Source organism: Nomia melanderi, chromosome 1 (assembly GCF_051020985.1).
Source record: "Nomia melanderi isolate GNS246 chromosome 1, iyNomMela1, whole genome shotgun sequence".
Classification (NCBI taxonomy): domain Eukaryota; kingdom Metazoa; phylum Arthropoda; class Insecta; order Hymenoptera; family Halictidae; genus Nomia; species Nomia melanderi.
This window is the reverse complement of record NC_134999.1, coordinates 20,426,093-20,447,434: the sequence shown is the minus strand read 5'-3', so window position 1 is coordinate 20,447,434 and position 21,342 is coordinate 20,426,093. Positions and strand designations below refer to the sequence as shown.

Below are 21,342 nucleotides of genomic sequence, written 5' to 3'. Positions count from 1 at the left end.
TAATTTCCTCGTGGCAGTAGTAGGTATGCAAACTGGAACAATAATCGTTGACACACGTGTTCGGAGATTGCGGTGAGTTCGTGGCGTACGATGTAGAATTGACTGACGTATCTGCGGTTTTTTGCTAACCGAATTGAACTGACGCGTCTCCGTTCCGTTTCGTAAACGGTCGCGGACATAAAGAAAATGTAAGTGGGTATTTATAGGAATGACTGTAAGCGATGAATATTAAATGTTGGACGGAAGTTGTCGAACTTATCTCGCACGTATCATGTCAACTCCTCCGAATTGCTTATTGATAACTGAGGAATTACGCTGAAATTATCAGTACTCTTATTACTATGTAGAACGTTCGTCGAGGAAGGAAAGAATATTTTGCAAGTTGTAATGGCGAAGGACTGATGAAATAAAACGTGTAAGTCGAGTTTTTCGTATCAAATCGTTCGTTTATTAAACTCTATTCACTTTACATTAACAGAAGATTGCGTTGTACTATATGCTAAACGTAGACAACAAACGTTGAATCGTACAATCGAGATGATCGATTTTACGTACTGTTTAATCGCTCGAGGAAACGCGCGTTCCGTTTTGTACTGTGTTCGAATGCGTGTTTCACGAATTAAGATGAATCGTTTGCTTATGATTCTTGAACAGGAAGAGTAATCGTCCTTTCGCGCCGCCGGGAATTTCATTCCCGGCCAACTATACAGAGACAGAGAAAGAAAGAGAGACAGAACGGCAGCATGTAAAAGGTTTCGAATTTACTTGTACATGTACACGTGTGTGTACGTGTCCTGCATGCGTGTGTGTGTACGTGTGTATGTTTTCATGTACGAGATGAGTGAATCGTGAGAAACCGAACGCTCCGTCTTGAAGAAGTCGAAGCCGATAAAACGAACGAATCAACTTTATTGATAAAATTGAATATAATTGACCTGTTAGCATTCAACTCTTACTTATTCGAAATCATACCGGAGTCTGTTCACGTTCGTTCATTAGTCGAGTCGCGTTCGCGATACGTGATTCGGTGTCCGAATACAAGTTTACAAAGAGACGACGACGACGACGACGACGACGACGACGACGACGACGAGTATTGCTTCGGTAATTGTTGTTGTTAGAAAAAGAAATGTACACGCGCGCAAGTGGGTGCCGGTGAACGATGGGAAATGTCCCGATTGTTCGAACAATCGAGGGAAAAGACGACGAGGAAAAAGAAGAATGTAATAGAGAAAGACAGAGAGAGAGAGAGAGAAAGAGAGAGAGAGAGAGTAGACGACGAAAAACAAAAGAGAATTACGAGAAAACGGGCACACAATCGTTTTACGTGACAAGTGTCTAGTCTTTACCTGTAAACATGACATTTATTTCGAGAGTAATCGTATGTACAAGACTCGCTCGGTCGGGCGGCGTTCAAAGCAACCGATCGCGACGCGAGTTTTACAGGTTAGGCTCTCGATTGAGTATCGATAATACGGTTTTCCGAACATCCGGACGCTTTCACTCGACACCGTTCCGTCCGGTAGGCTCCGCCATTTTCTTTCCTCAATTGTTCCTCGAACAGAAAAACGAACCGACGAACGGAAACCGGGGAAATCGTCAACCGAAACGGACATAAGTACAACGTTTTCATTAATTGTTTTTCTTCCTTATCGATTCTGTTTTCACTAGGCATGCACGTCACATTCAGAATTTGTTTGTTGAAACTTTTTTTTTTATTTCTCTTTAGACTAAAATAGACGTCGTCGACGAAGAGACGCCGGCCATTTTCCCGCGGCGAGAGACACGCTTCCGCTCGCTGTTCCGCCGCGAGTGAATTGACTACCTTAAACAAGAGGCAACGGATTAATCGTCGATTAAACTCGCTTCCCGTCGAACCGATCTCGCGTACCGAGCCGCCGTCGTGAAACGGGCCGCGGCTGTTTTCTTTAGAATTATCAATCCCGTCGGCACGGCAACAAAGGGTAACACCGCCACCATATTGGTACCGAGAATCACTTCCCGGGCGAGGCGAGGCGAAGCGTAACGAGAAAATGATTTTCGCTCCTGTTCCTCCGTTCTCCCTACGATCGCTGAGAGCGGCCGATAACCGTACGAACATCGTACGCTATAAAATTAGTCGAAATCGTTACGTTTCCAGCGATATGCTTCACGTAGACTTACGCGTCATCCCCATTGACCCGCGAGTTTCTCTCTCCAAGATCGGTGCTACCGTTCCGATCGTTTCACCGTCGTTCCTCCTAATCGAATGAGATCCGTTCTCTTACCGTGGCACGTTGGAAAATGCGACGAGGTCTTCACAACGGAACAAACGAGAAAACAAGATTATCGAAGAACGCGATTGATACGAAGCTGCCGAAGACACGGGAAACCAACGCTGTTCCAGCCGAGATGGATGGATTCGAAACTGATCACGCGCGGAAAAAGAAATCCCGTTGATTGTACGGCGAATCGATAGATACAGGTATGCCTGTCTGCTCGGTGTATTTTTTCTCTCTTTTTTTTTTTGTTGTTTTTTCGTAATAAGCGACTCACAGATTTTTATCCGAAGCCGCGTTTTTCTGGTCATCGATCGTTGAACCGAGATAAACCGGAATTCTATCTCTCGCGTCCGCGGTCCCGGCACGGATTCAATGTAATATAAAAAACAATGTAATTCTGTCAACGCTCCACGACCTATAAACGCATGAAAATCCGCAGTGCAGTAACAACTTGATGCATGAAAAGTAGCGCATCGACGCGATCTAGATTTTCCGAGTGGCGGATCGTCGATGCCCCTGCGAGCGTCGAAACGTCCGGATTGCACAATTGCGGCGTTAAGAATCGTAACGATGCGAGTCACGTGATCCGTGTCTCGTAGAATTATCAAATTCTACCCCGGTTACATGGGAACGCAACAAACGTTTTTCATCGATGAACACACGGGTGTTCAACGTTAGAACCCACGACTCGACGTCGTCGTCGGGTTCGTTGGTTCTAACGTTAAAGTCCGATCCAATGATAAACCATCATCCACGAAAGTCGAATCGAAGCAAAGCAAAGACCAGTTTCAGAGACAAAAATCATCTCGTTTTGTACTATTTTCGACTGATATCGTTCCGATTCTCAGTACGCTGATCACATTGTCCCGTCGCGCGGAGTTGTTACAGAAGAGCCGAGCGAGCGGATGTCTTCTCCGCGCGACCGTCTGCGCGAGGCAACGACGAGCGTTCCAGCTCCCTTGCTCCCGGGTGTACGCGTTAGGTTAAAAGGTCGCCGATATATAAAAAACGGTTTATCCGAGATCTAGCGGGAGCGGGTATCGCGATGAGTGGGAACGCGTCGCGCTCGTTGGTGCACGCGCAGGTTGTCCGCGCGACGATCGCGGCCGCGATAATCGTTATCGCGTCGCACGGGGGACGCGACTCGCGACGGTTGGGATCGTGATCGGCTTGCGAATCGCTGATTACAAACGAACCGCTCTGCGGTCTTCGAACGAACAAAGTTTAGAAACCGATCGCCACTCGGTCGGGGACAGGAACAAGTTGCGACGACGCCTTGCGTCGAGCAGGTGTTTCCGTTCCCCGATAAACTCGCGGATCAACTATTCCCCGCTGGTTTCAATGGCTTCGGAACATGCGGCAGAAATCGATATTCTAAACAATTTCCTGTCGCATACGCGCGGGACTCCGTGGACACTGGAATTCCGAAAAATCGTCAGCTTCGATCCGTCTTTTACGAGTGTCTAAACCGAGCGAGCGTCTGCGAGAGGAAAGAGTCGTCCGACGCGTCGATTTCTAGAGTGAAGGATCATCGAAACCGAAGGGGGCGGTTGATCCGCACAGTCGATCCCCGATTTTCCTCCATCCCTTCCGTTCATCGACGAGGATAGCTATCGCCGACACCGCGCGAGCAATTTTCAAACTAGCCTCCCTGGAAGATCGTTAAAGGTATTCGACGATGTCGCATTTGATCGATATATTCGGACAGCTGGCCACGCTGGCGCCGTAGCCGCCCCTCGAGCTCTTGTGCCTCTCGGTCAGCAGCTTCTGAAAGATCGGCAGGATCGTCACGTCCAGCAGCTCGCCGTCCGACACCGCGCTGTACATTTTCGACACGTTCACCGTCGACCCGCCGACCACGTCGGCGCTGGTAGCCACCGATCCGCCGACGCCGCTGCTGATTCCGAGGCCGATCCCGGTTCCGGCGCCAGCTCCGTTCCCGTCTATTCCGCCGGAACCTCCGCTGTCCCGCGGATTCGCGCTGCCGAACTTGTTGTTGTGGATCGTGGCGACGTTCGGCGTGCTCTGCACGTACTCCAGCCGAGCCTGCTGCCTGAGCTTCGATTCCGTGTGCCTGCACTCTCGTATCCTGCGAGCCGCGCGGTGAGGACACTCCGCTATCGCGTGACTGTCGGTCCGTAATCGGAGACACTTCTCCCGCGAGCGCTCCGACACGGACCGCTGGATGATGGTCGACACGGACTCCTCGCATTTCTCTGGAATCAGATCGGAATTTGGTTCGAGACGTTGCCGACGTCGAATCAGCGGGTTGGCTTAGTCAGCAACTTAACACATTGCGTACCGGATAATTTTGATTAATGCGGATGGCAATTTTCACTGAGGTCAACTTATATCATAGAAAAACTCAGATATATTGTTATGTAATATATTTTAAATAGATAATCGATTCGAGTGAAATTTTATATCTTTTCAATGCTGTGGCAATTAGCGAAGTTGCATAGCTAAGTGTCTTTATGTAAAAGAGATTCCTCTTTACCGGTACGCAATGTGTCAACATTTTCCACTCGACCACATTTCCTATAAATATTAACTCTTGCACTCGAGAGGTGACTCACCGCTTGATTTCATACAGTAAAACTATAAAACTTGATCTTTGATACTATACTTCCTATAAAGCATCAACTTGAGAAATTTCAATAAAATAGCTCCTCGATGTATTTTCTCATCGAGTTTCACAAAACATCGTCTGTATCTCGTCAGGAAATGTTCAAATATTTCTGGTGGAACCCTCTAAATGCAGAGGATTAACATTTTACAATCTCATCATTCCGTTAGAGGCTTAACACTAGAACTACCGAGTATTCAATACGATTCGTACGTGATCTCTATACAAATTTTTTGAAGATATCAATACTTGCTAAACAAAAGAATCGAAACCAGTCATTGTGACTGGCACGGTAGTTCTAGCGTTAACCTCGTAACTTGCAACGAACAGCTTCGCATCGCCGATCATTGACACCGTATCCTAACTTAAGAAATCTCAGAGGCCGAAGCGTTTCCATGCGAAGAGCAAGAACAGCTCACCGGTATCGGAGTAGCTCGCGCTGACGACCGCAGGAACGCTAGGCGAGCTGGCGTTCTGCGAGTCGTACCGCTTCCTCTGACGTCTAGGCACCGGCGGCGTTTCCGCCGAGCCGTTCAGCGTCGCGTGAGAGTGTCCGCGGCCTCCGCCGTGTTTTTCGCAGCGATATCCGGTCCCGGTGAACAGCGCCCGCCTGTGCCCGCACTCGCCGATCACGTACGACTTGTCGAACGAGCCCAAAGAGACCTCGGTCCTCTCGGACTTCGACACGTTCTCCGTCGAGATGTAGCTGATCGAGTTTATAGGCACGCTGGTCCGCCGTGTTTGGAACAGCTCGTGATGGGAGTGCGCCATCCCGTTGTTCTTCACGGACGATCTCCTCTTCAAGGACTGGTAGGAGGACGCGGCCGCCGAAGCTGCGGGAACCATTCGTTGGTTAACACTAGACTTACAAGTTAATTCGACTCGCATTGAATTTTATGAATATTATTTGCTACATTTCTCGGTTGGTTTTCATTGATGCAGTTGTACCAATGTGTACGTTAATTGTATTTTTGAACCTCTCATTTCTATAACGAATGAATATCAATTTTTGTGTGGACGATGGAAGGAACTAGGATATGCCCGTAAATCTAGTGTTAACCCTTTGCCCTGTGGCTCGTTTGCAATTGCATTCGATGCAGCTACCACGATTTCAAAGAAAAACAAGCTGCATAGAATTCGCTACACAATTCAACCTTGACGCGTTGAATGCCGTATGATGTATGATGCCGAATGATGCCGAGAAAATCAGATATTGAATCGTTTGATTGAATTGAAACACCTCAAAGAGTTAATTCTTGCCAGTACGAGTTCTTAATGATTCATTAGAATCCGAAGAGAGTACAGCGCCAACTTAATGGTCCTCCGTTTTCGAGAAAAGTCAGGTTAAACTTTGTTTCCGATAAATTAGCCGTGTCCACTAGGAATTTTTTCTCAACATTCTTTAAAGAGACTCTTCCCTTAGCCCCTGATGAAGCCAGCTGCAATGCTGACAAAACGTTGGGGAAAAATTCCTAGTGGATACTCCCGGAAGCCAAAAATGAACGTAACACTCGGGATGAAAGCATCAAAACTACTATTCGAGAAAAGTGAGGTTTAAGTTGCTTTTCGATAACGGTCCTCCGTTCTCGAGAAAAAGATTCATTTTTGGCTTTCGGAAGAGAGTCGTGTTCGCAATGCTGGCGAAACGTTGGGAAGAAATTCCTAGTGGACACTCCCGGAAGCCAAAAATGAACGTAACACTCCAGGCCGTGAAAGCATCGAAACTACTATTCGAGAAAAGTGAGGTTTAAGTTGCTTTTCGATAACGGTCCTCCGTTCTCGAGAAAAAGATTCATTTTTGGCTTTCGGAAGAGAGCCGTGTTCGCAATGCTGGCGAAACGTTGGGAAGAAATTCCTAGTGGACACTCCCGGAAGCCAAAAATGAACGTAACACTCCGGGTGAAAGCATCAAAGCTACCGAAAAAACTGAGGTTCATCGAAAAACTCACAAAGCTTTCTCCTATCTAGATACATACTCCATGCATATTTCATTCGAAAGCAGATTCGTTAGTCCTCTCCTCGTTAGACCTACCGGAATGCCGATGCTTCGGCACGAACTGCATAGGCGGCGGCAGAATGGCCTGCTCGAGGTAGTCCTGCTCGTGCAGCTCGCCGAAGGAGACGTTCTTCGTTGGCGGTGGTGTAGGCAGCCTAGACCTGCGATCGTCCCTGTATCTGATCGGTTTGCCGTGTCTGGGGATCTCCGTCTCCTCGAGGATCACCGCGTCGCCTTCCTCGACGATCTCCGGCACGAACTCCACGTTGGTCTTGCCATCGGGACGCGGCTCCGGACTCCTCTCGATCAGAGGTTCGCTTTCCTTTCCTGTTCCGGAAGGTCTGCTCCTCCTGCGCGTCGTGTCCGACTCCTCCGTCGTGTGCTTCAGCGCCGACGGCACGGCCGAGAGCACGCCTTCGGCGACCTGCTTGACGATCTCCGACTGCGGGACGAGCGGGACGCGCTCCGCGTCAATGGCGATCGCCGGCAGCTTCGAGAAGGACGTCTTCTTCCTGCGGAGGATTTTTCAGAAGTTAACAGATTATTCTCCTGTCTCTCGGGAGGACCGATTTTCAGAGGGGATCGGCACGCACTTCGGGGCCTGTTGCTCCACGCCGTTCGTGTTCGCGTAGTCTGGCTCCGGCTGCGAGATCGTGGTCGAGTTCAGGCTGCACATCGACATCGAGATGTCCGTGGTCTCCGTGTTGACGGACATACCTGCGACAACAGTCTTGTGGTGTAGTTCGGTACAGCGGAACTTTGATCATCTGATTTAACCTTCTGACCGACCGCGGAGTATCCCTGTGCGGCCGAGTTCACCGCAGATTGTAAAAGCCGCACACGTTGAAACATGCGATTGTTACGATCGGCTTGAGACTTTTTGATTTTTCTTGTAATTTATAGCGACACATCGTAAGTTTCAACGTCTCGGTGATGAATGTATTGTTAGCTAATATTCGAAGCTCGGCGGAGTTTGCAGTTCCGAGTGTAAAGGAATTGAAGAAAGGCGTACAGAATAATGGCATACGAGGGAGCCTGTGTAATGGCTATAGCTAAGAGGTTGAGGTGGTCGACGGAACAGATGAATGGAGGTCGTATTTTTCAAGTGTGAAAAGATAAGCTACCCTCTTTCTTCAGCGTGCCCTCTTGCCTGGGAACCGTCAGTCTATCCATCGCCTCCTGCGTGTTCGACACGTCCTCGAGCCTTCTTTGAAACATCTGCAACAAGGAGACAACTGGAATCGTAGCTTATGGAAGATTCTCTAGCGTTGCTCATTAGACTGCGGATTTTCACGCTACATCCTTGACAATCTATTTAACCCTTTAACTTATATATCGTGTCAGACTCGTGAAAATCTTAAACTGAATTTGAGAGATCTAAGTGTTATTTATTTTTTAATACAAATTTGATAGAAAAGTAATATTTAATTTATATTCAAAAATAAATAACACTTAGATCTCTCAAATTCAGTTTAAGATTTTCACGAGTCTGACACGATATATAAGTTAAGGAGTTAAATAGATTGTCAAGGTTTTAGCGTTTTATTAACCTTTGGAGTAGACGTAGTCGTACATTTTCCTAATAAATAACGATGAATCGATCATAGTTACGAAATAAATCATAAGACAAGGGGTTCAAGAAATAGAGCAACCGTGGGGCACAGTTTTCCTTGAAAAATCTTCCGTAGAACAATGTAGCACCGCCAGATTCCCCATAAACACAGAAAAATCCGCAATCTACTGATCCTCCGTCACGCGTCGAATAATCTTTGATCCTCAATCCTGCCAAGCACGGGAGGATCCGCTTACCTGAAGCTGAGAGTCTTTTTCCATAAGTTGCTTACGAAATTTCTGATTGGCCAGCGTCGCCTCCTTCAATCGTTCCTCCAGCTCGCTCATGCTGGAGTCCCGCCGCGTCTTCGACGGCGGCCGAAGCGTCGGCCTCATTCGTCTGTCTATGGCTCCCTGCGGGTTCCTTCGCAGTTCGATCAGCTGCCATCGGAAACAGGCCGGACAGATGTTAACCGTTCGAACGTCGAGCGGCGCGATCGCGATTCTCCGTTACACTGCCCGAAGCCTGGTGCACGCTATCGGTCTAGTCTCTATCCGTTTTCGGCTCGATGAAATATTCTTTGGTTAACGCGTTGAATGCCGCGGGGGTCGCCGGTGAAACCGACCGACCGAGTCGGATTACTATCGTTTACTCTGTTAAACTGTGATTATTCGAAGAGATTATTTGGGAAGATATAGATTATGTTATATCGTTTGAGAAGATGTGGAATGTATTGTATTATTTGGAAAGATTATTTGGAAAGATGTAGATTATATTATATTATTTGAGAAGATATGGAATATGTTATATTATTTGAAAAGATGTAGAATGTAATATATTATTTGAGAAGATATAGAATATATTATATTATTTGAAAAGATTATTTGGAAAGATATAGGTTATATTATATCATTTGAAAAGATATGGAATATATTATATTATTTGAAAAGATTATTTGGAAAGATATAGATTATATTATATCGTTTGAAAAGATATAGAATATATTGTATTATTTGAAAAGATGTAAAATGTAATATATTATTTGAAAAGATATAGAATATATTATATTATTTGAAAAGATATAGATTATAGTATATCATTTGAAAAGATATAAATTATATTATATCATTTGAGAAGATATTGAATATATTATATTATTTGAAATGGTATAGAATATATTATATTATTTGGGCAGATATAGATTATATTATATCATTTGAGAAGATATTGAATATATTATATTGTTTGAAAAGATTACTTGGAAAGATATAGAATATATTATAAATAACCTTTATGCTTCAGTTTAGTCAGTAGAAAGTACTCGAGACCGACAGGTCGTGAAGTTAGAAGGATTTTATATGTATTACTTTATATGTATTATTATTATTTATATGAAAAATAAACGGAATTATGGGGCGACCGAAAAGACACCGATAGTGTACACCAAACGTCTTCCATCGGAGAGCGTTGGGTATTTTTGACAGAAAACTCTTGAAGTGCAAAGGGTTAAAGGTCGACAGTGTCGCGGGGCGAATGTTCATGTTAATACGAATCGTCGCACCTTTGGCACGAAGACCAGGCAGAGGGTGGCCGTGCTGCAGAATATTATGAAGACCGCGAGCATGATGAACATCGCGTCCTGTTTGTCGGCGAGCACGAAACTGATCGCCGCGCCGGTTACGCACATGATCACCACGTTGTAGACGCTCATGCCGACGTATTTGCTGTCGTTCAACGCGGGGATGCTCACGTGCCGGGTCTCCCAAGCGAGGAAGGCGCCGAACATCTGGAAACCGCGCCGCTTGAAACGATTACGCGACGGTGCGGCGCGCCTTCGATAAAGGACACCCCGAGTACTAACTAGACTTAGTGATTTACTTTAGTTCGCGGTGAACGCTCCTCTGTATTGAGTTAAGGGTTCGATATCGATTTCACTTACCGCTCGTAGGCACTAGTTTCTCGATTGATATCATCGAGTTTCTCACGCAACTTTTCAGTTCATCTACTTTCACACTAGAATCGAGCTTGAATTGATTTTTTGGAAAATTAATAAGATAGATTGAAACCTGATGTCTTTGTAATTGTTAAGATAACGGATGTTTCTCTTAGAAATATTAAAGATATTCATTGTAGCAGTATGCAATTTTTCGATTCATCTACTTTCGCACTAGAATCGAGCTTGAAACTGATTTTTTGAAAAATTAATGCCAGATAGATCGAAACCTGATGTCGTAATTATTAAGATAACGGATGTTTCTCTGAGAAATATTAAAGATATTAATTGGTATGCAAACTGAATTGTAAACCGATCGAAGTCCATAGACGGAGTTTACAGAGAAATTTCGAAAAATCGGTTGGAATGTTCGGTAGTTCCATGAACCAGTTAACTGTGGAATTTAGTTGGAGAACCTCTCGTTCTGCGCGCAATGAAATAAAAAAATGGAATGTTTACTCGTCGAACGAATGCACGTAGAGTATATTTTAATGAGAGATCAAAGCGAAACAAAGAATCACATGTTTATGTGAGAAAATAAATTCATCGTTGAAAGAATTAGTATCGTGTCAAGCTTTACTTTTGAGTTCATTTAAAAAAACATCGTCTCTGTCTAATTAGAAAATGTTAAACATATTTAGCGAAATACTTCCGAGCGCAAACAGTTAACTGGTTAACCAGTTAACTGTGGAATTTAGTTGGAAAAACCTCTCGTTCCACGCGCAATAAAATAAAAGAATGGAGCGAGTACTCGTCGAACGCAGGACGAATGCACGTAGAGTATATTTTAATGAAAGATCAAAGCGAAACAATGAAGAGTTACATGTTTACGTGAAAAAATAAAGAATTCATCGCTGAAAGAATTAGCATCGTGTCAAGCTTTACGACGTGTATACTCGTCAAACACAGTTAACACGTTGAATGCCGCACGATTTCATACAGTAAAAGACACAAAATAATATTAAATCATTTGATTGAATTGTATTGTTTATATTATTACATGGCGATCTAGCCGAATGTCCACGTCTTAGGTAGTATTGTTTGTAATACAAAAATGTTTTCAAATAATTACCATCTCACTGAGTGAACTATAGTAATTCGATTTGGCTGGGGGTCACCGGTGACTCCCATGGCATTCAACGTGTTAACTGGTTAAAAAGAATCTTTGACCAACTTTTAATAGGTTAATTATCTAGGTTGAGATATTGTGTACAGTGACGAATGATTACGTACCATTAGGAGACTTTTGAGAGGTTAATTATCTAGGTTGAAATTGTAAGAGGTGCCGACGCCCGTTTGAATTGCGCCGAAATGCGCACCGGTAATTTTGGGGGAGGAAAAACAAATGCCTGAGACGTTATGGCACTTCTCGTCGAGCCGTCGGAATCAGTCGCGTCGACGGAGAGCGTATTTTCGTTTTATTGCGTTTTTTATGTATTCATTTTTCGTGCAGTCGTGAGCCGACTATTTTTCTATTCAATAAAGCTAACTGAAATATTAAGACTCGTTTGAATGCTGGCCTAAGTTTGCCGAATTTTTCCCGACACCTTAAAAAATGTTGTATACAGGGTGACGAAGGATTACGCACCATTAGGAGACCTTTGTATGCGTATATGCAGCCCAGGTAAACGGTCATCCGATTGCTCTGGCAGTACTCGTTCTCCGGTATAATGATGATGTCCTCGCTGGATGGATGAGGCTGGAACGAAAGAAGCCACGGACACGTTAATGCCGCTTATCCGTACGGATCGTTTCGTTGATTTACCGTTCGATCGGGATCGTTGTTACGTACATAGGGCTCCATTTGCTTGGTCTCCCTGTAAAATGGATCCGCGACCTGCCACGTCGTCATAATCCCCAAATCAATAACCAACAATACACCGACGACCATAAATAACTGGTAATCCTTTATGACCTGAACGATCAAAATGGTGCACGTTGAGACAGAACGATTCCGGGGGCGGCTTTCACGTGCGCGACAGGGCCGCGTTATGGTTCCCATAGAAACTATGATGCTATAGACTCTCGTATCCAACCTTCGTTCCTCTATTTAACATTAATTTGAATATTTCAAAATATTCGCGATCTACGCGGAGGAAAATTGAGAATTAACTTTAAGGATACTGGCATATATGTATATAAGATTTTAATTTAACATGAATGACATGAATGAAATATATTTTTGTATTGTTCAATTTAGTTTTAACAGAATATAACCAAATGAACACTGGAGTCAGCTGTGTTTGTTCTAAAAAAGAATTCCTGAAGAGGTTAACAGTAGAACTATCGAGCACTTGAATTGATTTCTAAACATTTTTGTATAGGAACCGTCGAAATTCGTTGATTAAGATATTAATTGAGTTGTATTTTAATCTGTATATTAACACGTTGAATACCATGGAGATCATCGGTGATAACAGAATCGATTCATTATAATTCATTCGATTAAACGATGATTATTTGAGAACTTTCCTATATTATAAGTAATACCACCTAATACAGTTACATGATTTTCATTTCTTATATTTTTCTGAGTAAAATCGTGCGGCAATCAACGGTAGTTTTAGTGTCAAATATAGTTTACAAAAGAAATCGTTTTCGTTTCCGAAAGTTGGATACGAGTCTTCGAACGGAATCGAATCTCTGCTTAACCCTTAGCAGTCCTATGTGGTCAGACTCGACATTCTATTTTATTGCAACCTCTACCCGTTTTAGCAATTTTTTCTATATTTATTTATAATATCACAATTGTACCATTTAAAGGTAACATTTCGACTCCCAAATGTTCTTGAATAAATAAGTAGATCGTCATATCAAGCACTTAACTTGTACGCTCGAGGTAATTCGAGCGCGCTAAACAGGCCAAATTGTGAAAATAACAATGTGAAAAGAAAGAAAAAAATCGTTTTATTGATATTTATCATTTACACGGGATTGTAAGCTGTAACACTTATTTATTCAAGAATAAAATATAGCCTTATGGAACAAAAGCGCAGTATACCAAAATTGATTTTCTTTGGCCGGTTTTTTTCAAGAAAACTGTGCGTTAAGGGGTTAAGCTGTAATCGAATGAACTAACGTCGACGTGAACCTCGAACTAAGAAACCAAGTGCACTTCGGACCGCAAAGAGTTAAGATTCGTGTAGATAAGAATAAAAGATAAACATCTTCAAAATGTCAACGTTTTCAATGTTTTCAACATTCTCATGTTCATCTTTTGCGAATTCTCTGGGCTTCCGAAGCGCGCAACGGATAAGGCGACCCTGGCACACGCGAGCGGGACCAGCAGTCGCGTGAGCTCACCTTCTTGTTGAGCTTGACGTCGGTGAAGATCGAGTGTACCCGCCATGTTTTCGAGAACATGGAGCCGAAGGCCAACGAGAAACCAGCCATGAGCAGCCACGCTCTCGCGGTGCAAATATACGGAAATGCCGTTACGCTGGACAGCTGCGAATCTAACCCAAGGAAAATTACACTGCTGTAGGTCAGCATGCATCCGACGATAATGAGGTTGTTTAAATGCGGCGATGACATTTTTATGTATCTGAAACGTTGAAGATGGTCGGTCGTCAGAAGAAAACAGACGCAGAGAGACAGGGGAGAGACGGAAATGATTACACGAGCTAAAACACGGGGAAAGGGAGCGGGAGCGAAGGAATCGTGTATTTGGGCCAACGGTGAGTAACCTGCGGCTTGCCAACTGACGTCTAAAAATGATCCTGCATTCTCTTGTTTCTTATTTTATCGTTCTCCATGGATTTCTTTATAGAACACTAGGTGTTTTTGAAAGTGTTAGAAATATTAGATTCATCGTTGCGTGCGAAGAATACTAATCTCTTGACACTAGCCTACGAAACATTCAATTTCCAATTTAACCCTTTGCACTCGAGAGGTGACTCATCACCTGATTTCACACTGTAAGACTATGAAATTTGATATTTAATATTATACCTTATACAACGCGTCAATTTGAGAAATATTGAAATAAAATAGCTTTGTTCTCCAATGTACGTTATTTCTCTGCGAGTTTCACAAAATATCGTTATCTCATTAGAAAATGTTAAAATATTTCTAGTGACAAACTTCCGAGTGCAAAGGGTTAACACGTTCACGCCGTACCACCGGTTCACGGTAAAATATCACAATAGACGACGTATACCATTGATGGCTCACATTTTCATGTCACATCGGATGTCCTGTATCGTCGAATACGTTCGTCAAATGGTTTGGTAATTAGGAAACATAGTTGAAAATTCATTTACTTCAATATTTCCAATTTCGAGAGTTCAGCGGGAAACAGCGTAAATTACAATGAACGTGTTAACACTAGGTCTACGGGCATTTATTGTACAGTTTATTCTATTGTTCCTGGGGAAGTTGATATTCGTTCATTTAGATTTTGGAAATTGTAGACGTAGAAATAGACAATCAGGATTCATATTCGTAATTGGATCAACGAAAACCGATTGAAACATTTACCAAATAATGTTTATAAAATTCAATCTGCGTCAGATTGACGCGTACCGTAAACCTAGTGTTAACACGTGAAGCGCCACGAAAATCTTAAGCGTTTTCCCATAGAGTTTGTCTTTCGTAGCAAAGAAAAGTAGGAATGATCATGAATTGTTCGGCGTTGCAACGTTTGCGTTACACTACTATCAACTTAGTTGCCTTATTAAACATTTTTATTTCACATCGGTTGTCTTGTATGTTACGATTGTTTTTTAGTCATTCAGAAGCGTCAGCCACCAGTGACTGACATGGCGCTTAACGTGTTAAACGCGTGAACATTTCGTTCCCAGCAAGACAAAGGTCGCTCAACGTTAGCCAAAACAATAAGTAACGCGTTCTCCGCTTTCACTGGAGCTCGCAATCTTGCCCGATCGAACGTCTCCGCGAGAAGCTTCGCGAGTCCCCGATCAAGCTCTCCTTATCAGGCTTACAATTGGATTCAGATGAGAATTCAGTAACTCGTTCGCAATGAGGTCGAAAGCGAGACTGCATCGTTTCAGCCTAATCACCTTTGGTTCCTGTATCTGATATTGATGGCGAGGAAAATGGCCGCCATGACGATGCCGACGCTAGCAGCCGAGGCTAGGACCGCGTAAATCGTTATGTTCACCGTCGAATGCTCGATGATATGGAGCGTCCGATCTTTCGGCGGCGACCTGCCTCGCCAGACCAAAGGTTGACCCCTGGTCAGGTCCAAGACGCCGGTCACGCCGTCGAACTCGCCGACTTTCACCTCGTTCCCGCCTGCAACAACGCCGCGCGTACAGATACGCGGCAACCCGGGGGACAAGCCGCCTTATACTCACTTTGGAATTGTTTTAACAGAATGTACGCTTTCCTCTCGTTATCGTAGAAGCGCACTGGCCCCTGGAACAAACAAAGGGACCGAACTTTCCAGCAGCGAATCAATCGAAGGGTGAAGTGTACCTTGTACTCGAACCACTCGAGCAAACGCTTCCGTAAATTGGACACGGTTCCGCGATATTGGTACTATTTTGTATTAGAAATTTGGGTATTTGTATATTTGTATATTTGTGTGTTTGTATATTTAACCCTTAGCACTCCAGGTTGCGTTGTAATTAACAACTGCAACTGATTTTTATAGTATTCCTAGCGAAAATTAGAAATATAACATTTCTTCGATCTTTTATTTTCCTTAGTACAAAATTTGGATGGAAAATCGAAGAGTTTTAGGGTAGTTTCTTTAAGGTTCATTAAAATATTTAATATCATGTGCGATATTGGAGCGCAGAGTTCAAAGGTTAACACGTTGAATGCCGCGCATTTCATGGAGCAAACTAGACAAAGCGGAGAAAATAGAATATTAAATCGCGCAAGTATTGAAGAATCAATATAACACTAAAAGCAATAATAATAATAATAATAATATAATAATAATTAGCACTTTCGAGTCTTTAACACTTTTCTTTCGTTTTAATAGTTTTTGTTTAAGTGTCACAGATATTAACGTGCAGACGCGAATGAAATCACTGACGACAGATAGTCTGATAATTTTGCGAATAAACTTCGCGAGAGTGAATGTCGACATTTCGAGATGAAATGTTCGTTTGAACAATTCATGATTGAATTACTAGCAAGAGATCAGAGGGAAATTGATTCACAGAGAAAATACACAGAATGGAAAAAGTATAATATTAAATCATTCGATTGAATTGTATTACCATTCCACGTTCGTCTAGCCGAATGTCGCTGTATTATACAGATATTTCCAAATGATCGTCGTTCAATTAACCAGTTAACTGTGTTTGACGAGTATACGCGTCATCTTAAAACTCTTAACGGTGCTGACTTTTCAACGGTGAATTATTTATTTTTTGAGACAAACATGTAATTCTTCTTCGTTTCGCTTCAGTTTTTCGTTGGGTTATATTTTAATTGCATTCGGCCTGCATTTGACGAGTATACGCTTCATTATTTGATTTTATTGCGCAGAATGAGACATTTTTCAAACTAAACTCCACACTCAACTAGTTAAGTGAACTATAGCAATTCGATTCGGTTGGTCACCGGTGACCCGCACGGCATTCAACGCGTTAAATATTCAATTACTGTCGCAAACCGATGTTTTCGAGGCGAATTGAGAACGATCTTAGCATTACGGTGGATGCATACGTATATGGTTTCCCTTGGTTCCGCGGAGGCAGCAACAGTTTCGAAATACAGCGGGATGTTTGCTCCGCAAATAACCTTTTGTATTTGTTCAAGGGAATTCATTTTCCTGGCTAAGGCAGATTGATCGAATGTTATTCGAATGTAAGTAGAACGTCGAATGTTATCCCGGTAAGAGCGAGGTTGTTTGAACAGCCGGGTAATGCGCAATAGAATCGAATATCGCTTGATTTCGAGCGAAATCTGATTTATCGCTGGAATTTAATGATTCCGCGGGCGGCACCGGCGAGAACGAAAATAGAGCAAGATTAATTTCGATCAAGTTTTCGAGTCGAATATACTCGATATCCCAACAGCGCGTCGCTCGAACTGTCGACCGAGCGGAAACTTCCATTTATTTTAATGCCCCCGGATCGGAAAGTCGGATCGATCGGTTTTCCCGTCGGTTCGCCCGCGATGCAGCGGTGGACGAATTTTGGGAAAGGATTCCGATTGTTCGCGGAACTAAACGCTGCTCTCTTTTCCTCTCTCTCTCTCTCTCTCTCCCTTCCGTTCGGGGGAATTAACCCTTTGCACTCCGCTGGCTTCGCTGCGGAGACACTCGTCACTCGCTGCACGCGAGACAATGGACGGAAAATCCCGAAAGAACTTCGAATTATACGACGCGAATTCTCAATTCCATTTATATTCGAACGAAGCATATTTAAAAACGTAAACCGATGAACAAGCACTCGCGATCTTTCGCCTCTGAGTAAACATTTCGCTTCTGAACGCTTCTGAGAGCCAGCGAATCGTTCAATTGTTCTGATAACAAACGATCAATCATCTGTATCATTCTCTTTTCCTATTTAAGAGTTGCTGTGTGAATCAGTTCCTATGGAAAGTCCACTGACACTATAAAATCCTCAAATGGTCCATCCGCTACCAGGATTTCTTTAAACAAGTCTCCGCGGTAATATTCTATTAACCTTTTGAACTCTGTAGGCTCCAATGTTGCACCAGTTATAATATTAAATATTTTAATGAATCTTAAAGAAATTACCCTAAAATTATTCCATTTCTCACAGATCCAAATTTTGTACCAACAAGGAAAATAAAAGGTCGAAGAAATGTTACAGCATTTCTAATTTTAGGAATACTATAAAAATTAGTTGCAGTTGCTGATTTTCAATAGATTCTCAGTGAGATCACGATTTCGTTTTTTCAGAATAAAATGATTATACTCATAATACTAAGAATATACTTGCTATAAACAGCATTTACGTCAACGCGTTAGATGAAGCGCGCTATCTCCACGAAACACAAATAATAATCAACAAGAGAAATCTCCGCGACTTCCTGCTGTAGCATATTACGATATTAAACGAAAACATGCGTAATATACTCTTTGTACAGAATATGAGACATCGATCGTCGCAAATATGCCGGTAGCGAGCGTGTTAAACTCAGCGTCAAAAAGGCTGAGCGCAGTACAAAGGGTTGAACCGTTGTCTCACCGTGACTCCCTCGAAGCTGGTGTTCTTCAGGGCCTCGAGGAACAGCTTCTCCCAGAGCGCGTCCCTGTATTTGAAATCCGATATGGTCTGATTGCGACGATAGTGTCTTATCCTGCGCGCCACGTGCTGTATAGCCAGAGCGACGGCCCATATACCGTCGTACGTGTATCCGTGGAACCTCGAGTACTCCGTGCCCCGTCTCGAGTCGTACTCGACCCGATATTGATCCGGCGTCTGCAAAACATTCGAAATAGAACCGTCATTCGATGCTATGGATAACCTTCCGGACGGAACTTCCGTTTCGGGGGGCTACAATGAGAGCGCAGCTTACGATGCCGGACACCGTGTACCGCTCCTCCGTGGTCAACGGCAGCAGGTCCGTCAAAATGGCGCCGTGCAACGCCTCCGAGAGCTCGGCCGGGTCGCAACCGCCACCGGGACGAAGCCACCATTCTTCCGCGTAAGTACCCATTATCACCCATTGATACTTTCTACCGAACATCCCGAATCTGCGAAGCAAACGTTGCGTTTGGACCTACAGCTTTAATAGCTTCGTTCCTTTGAGAGCTGTGAATCTTTGCGATGGGGTAAGGATCGTTCGAATGTAACTTATTGTCTCTGCTTGTTGTTCAATTGTTTGAATTGTAAGATCAAGAATCTTTCTGCTTTCTATTGATTTGAGGGAACAATGTGCGAAGCGAACGTTGCGTGTGGGCCTACAGCTTGAACAGCTCCTTCGTCTCTTTCACCGTTGGGAATCTTTGCGATTGGATAAGGATCGTTTGAATGTAACTTATTGTCTCTGCTTGTTGTTGTTTAATTGTTTTAACTGTAACAGCAAGATTGTTTCCGTTTTCTACTGATTTGGAGGAATAATGTGCGAAGTGAATACAGATTTAATAGCTCCTTCGTTTCGTTCGTTTCTTTGACTGTAGTGAATCTTTGCGAGTTGATAAGGATCGTTTGAATGTAACTTATTGTCTCTGCTTATTGTTGTTTAATTGTTTTAACTGTAAGAACAGGGTTCTTTCAGTTTTCTACTGATTTGAAGGAACAATGTGCGAAGCGAACGTTGCGTGTGGGCCTACAGCTTTAATAGCTCCTTTGTTTCCTTCGTTTTCTGACTGTTGTGAATCTTTGCGAGTGGGTAAGGATCGTTTGAATGTAACTTATTGTCTCTGCTTGTTGTTTAACTGTTTTAATTGTAAGATCAAGGTTCTTTCCGGTTTCTACTGGTTTGAAGGAAAAATGTGCGAAGTGAATGTTGTGCGTGGGCCTACAGCTTTAATAGCTCCTTTGTTTCCTTCGTTTTCTGACTGTTGTGAATTTTTTCTGTTGGATAAGGTTCGTTTGAATGTAATTTATTGTCTCTGTTACTGTTTAATTGTTTTAATTGTACGACCAAGATTCTTGCGAAATTTAGACACCAGTGAATAATAGAGGATAGAGTTCAGAGGGAATTCCCGATTTAACCTTAGCAACGAGGATGTTTTTCGTAATTCCATAGACGATATTTGCTCCTCGCTACGTTTCAGACGATAGGACGTTGGATAAAGCTTCTAAACATCCGAGCGGAACAAAGAGACACGCACCTGTACGCCTCGCAGAATATCTGCCTGGCCCAGACCTCATTAAAATTTCCTAAAATGATCCTAACGTCTTTCTCCTTGAGCTTCTCCAGCGCGGAGCTTACTTCTGTCGCGAAGCTTTGCGTCTCGACGACTTCCATTTTACTGTCGTCCAGATCGGCGACCAATCGATTGTGCGCCTGGAAGAAAGTCGACAAACTGAGCATACCCTAAACCCGATCGTACCAAGAATTAACGAGTCGCAACGAAAACGATCATAAATCATAGTCACCTCCATCTTCCGAATAATTCAATGTTTCTCGCGTTGAATAATTTCACGAAATTCTGTTTCTTTCGCGGATCGAACAGCTCGTAATGCGATATGTTTATTATATCGATTCGACGCTCCCAGCTCCGATTAACGGCAGAAGTTGTACGAGATTAACGTAGCGGAGCTACGCGACCACGACGGAAACGGTAACGCGAAAACTTTTGCGGGTGCTCGTCGATCGAGTGTTTTCAGGCGCGCCCGCCGCGACGCGGGCCAACGGTATTTCGGGATACTTACTAGGGCGTATCTCGGCTCGTTTTGGTAAATAGTTCCGACCCTCGTCCAATTAAAGTGAACCAAGAGGGCCACGCGGGGAGCGTTGAACGCGTTCTCCGATGGCACCACCCTGAAGAAGTTCGGGAAGCTGTTGCTGGTGAACATCGGATGCGTGTCCGCGTAGCTGAGCTGGAACAGAGCGCGAGGAGGGGTTGTGGCTGGGCTCGATTCGTTTTGCCATTCGTTTCGGGAACTAAGAATCGAAACGGCAGTAGTTTGTACGGGGAAGCCGTAATTGGAATATTAAGGAACTTCCTTGAGACCTTTTAAAGTTGCTCGTTTATAAGTTGAAGTTTTCTTTCTCGTATCATTGGATTATTAAGGGGCTGATAATCGCTGTTTTATCCTGTACTTGGTTCAGACTTCTGCGGAATCAAAGCTCGTTAGCGTATTACTGAATATGGATCGTCTGACTATGACTCACTGTTTCTACTTCTTGTTCCTTAAGCGTTCTGATCTTAGGACCGAAATTGTCTCTCGTTTTTAGACTTCTGCCGAATGAAAACTTGTTAGACGAGCATGCTACTGAATAAGGATCGTCCGACCATGACTCACTGTTTCTACTTCTCGTTCCTTGATCTTAAGACCAAAATTGCACCGT

At 43.5% G+C, this 21,342-nt stretch overlaps 1 protein-coding gene across 2 annotated transcripts in view; it reads right to left on the bottom strand.

The window, feature by feature from the left end:
• Positions 1-433: 433 nt before the first annotated feature.
• The window catches only part of GABA-B-R2 (gamma-aminobutyric acid type B receptor subunit 2), a 228,323-nt gene continuing 207,414 nt past the window's right edge, over positions 434-21,342 (bottom strand). The window contains exons 5-20 of one of the 2 annotated variants that reach the window (XM_076369903.1): positions 20,703-20,870; positions 20,159-20,334; positions 18,898-19,075; positions 18,567-18,800; positions 15,747-15,807; positions 15,450-15,684; positions 13,732-13,972; positions 12,194-12,343; positions 12,017-12,127; positions 9,997-10,221; positions 8,693-8,875; positions 8,008-8,101; positions 7,477-7,600; positions 6,920-7,395; positions 5,307-5,720; positions 434-4,477 (exon numbers count right to left, since the gene is read on the bottom strand). In XM_076369903.1, the coding sequence (XP_076226018.1) occupies positions 3,924-4,477; positions 5,307-5,720; positions 6,920-7,395; positions 7,477-7,600; positions 8,008-8,101; positions 8,693-8,875; positions 9,997-10,221; positions 12,017-12,127; positions 12,194-12,343; positions 13,732-13,972; positions 15,450-15,684; positions 15,747-15,807; positions 18,567-18,800; positions 18,898-19,075; positions 20,159-20,334; positions 20,703-20,870 (3,624 nt within the window). In that variant the 3' untranslated portion in view covers positions 434-3,923. The remainder of the gene's footprint in view (positions 4,478-5,306; positions 5,721-6,919; positions 7,396-7,476; positions 7,601-8,007; positions 8,102-8,692; positions 8,876-9,996; positions 10,222-12,016; positions 12,128-12,193; positions 12,344-13,731; positions 13,973-15,449; positions 15,685-15,746; positions 15,808-18,566; positions 18,801-18,897; positions 19,076-20,158; positions 20,335-20,702; positions 20,871-21,342) is intronic. The other variant, XM_076369904.1, reaches the window with a different exon arrangement.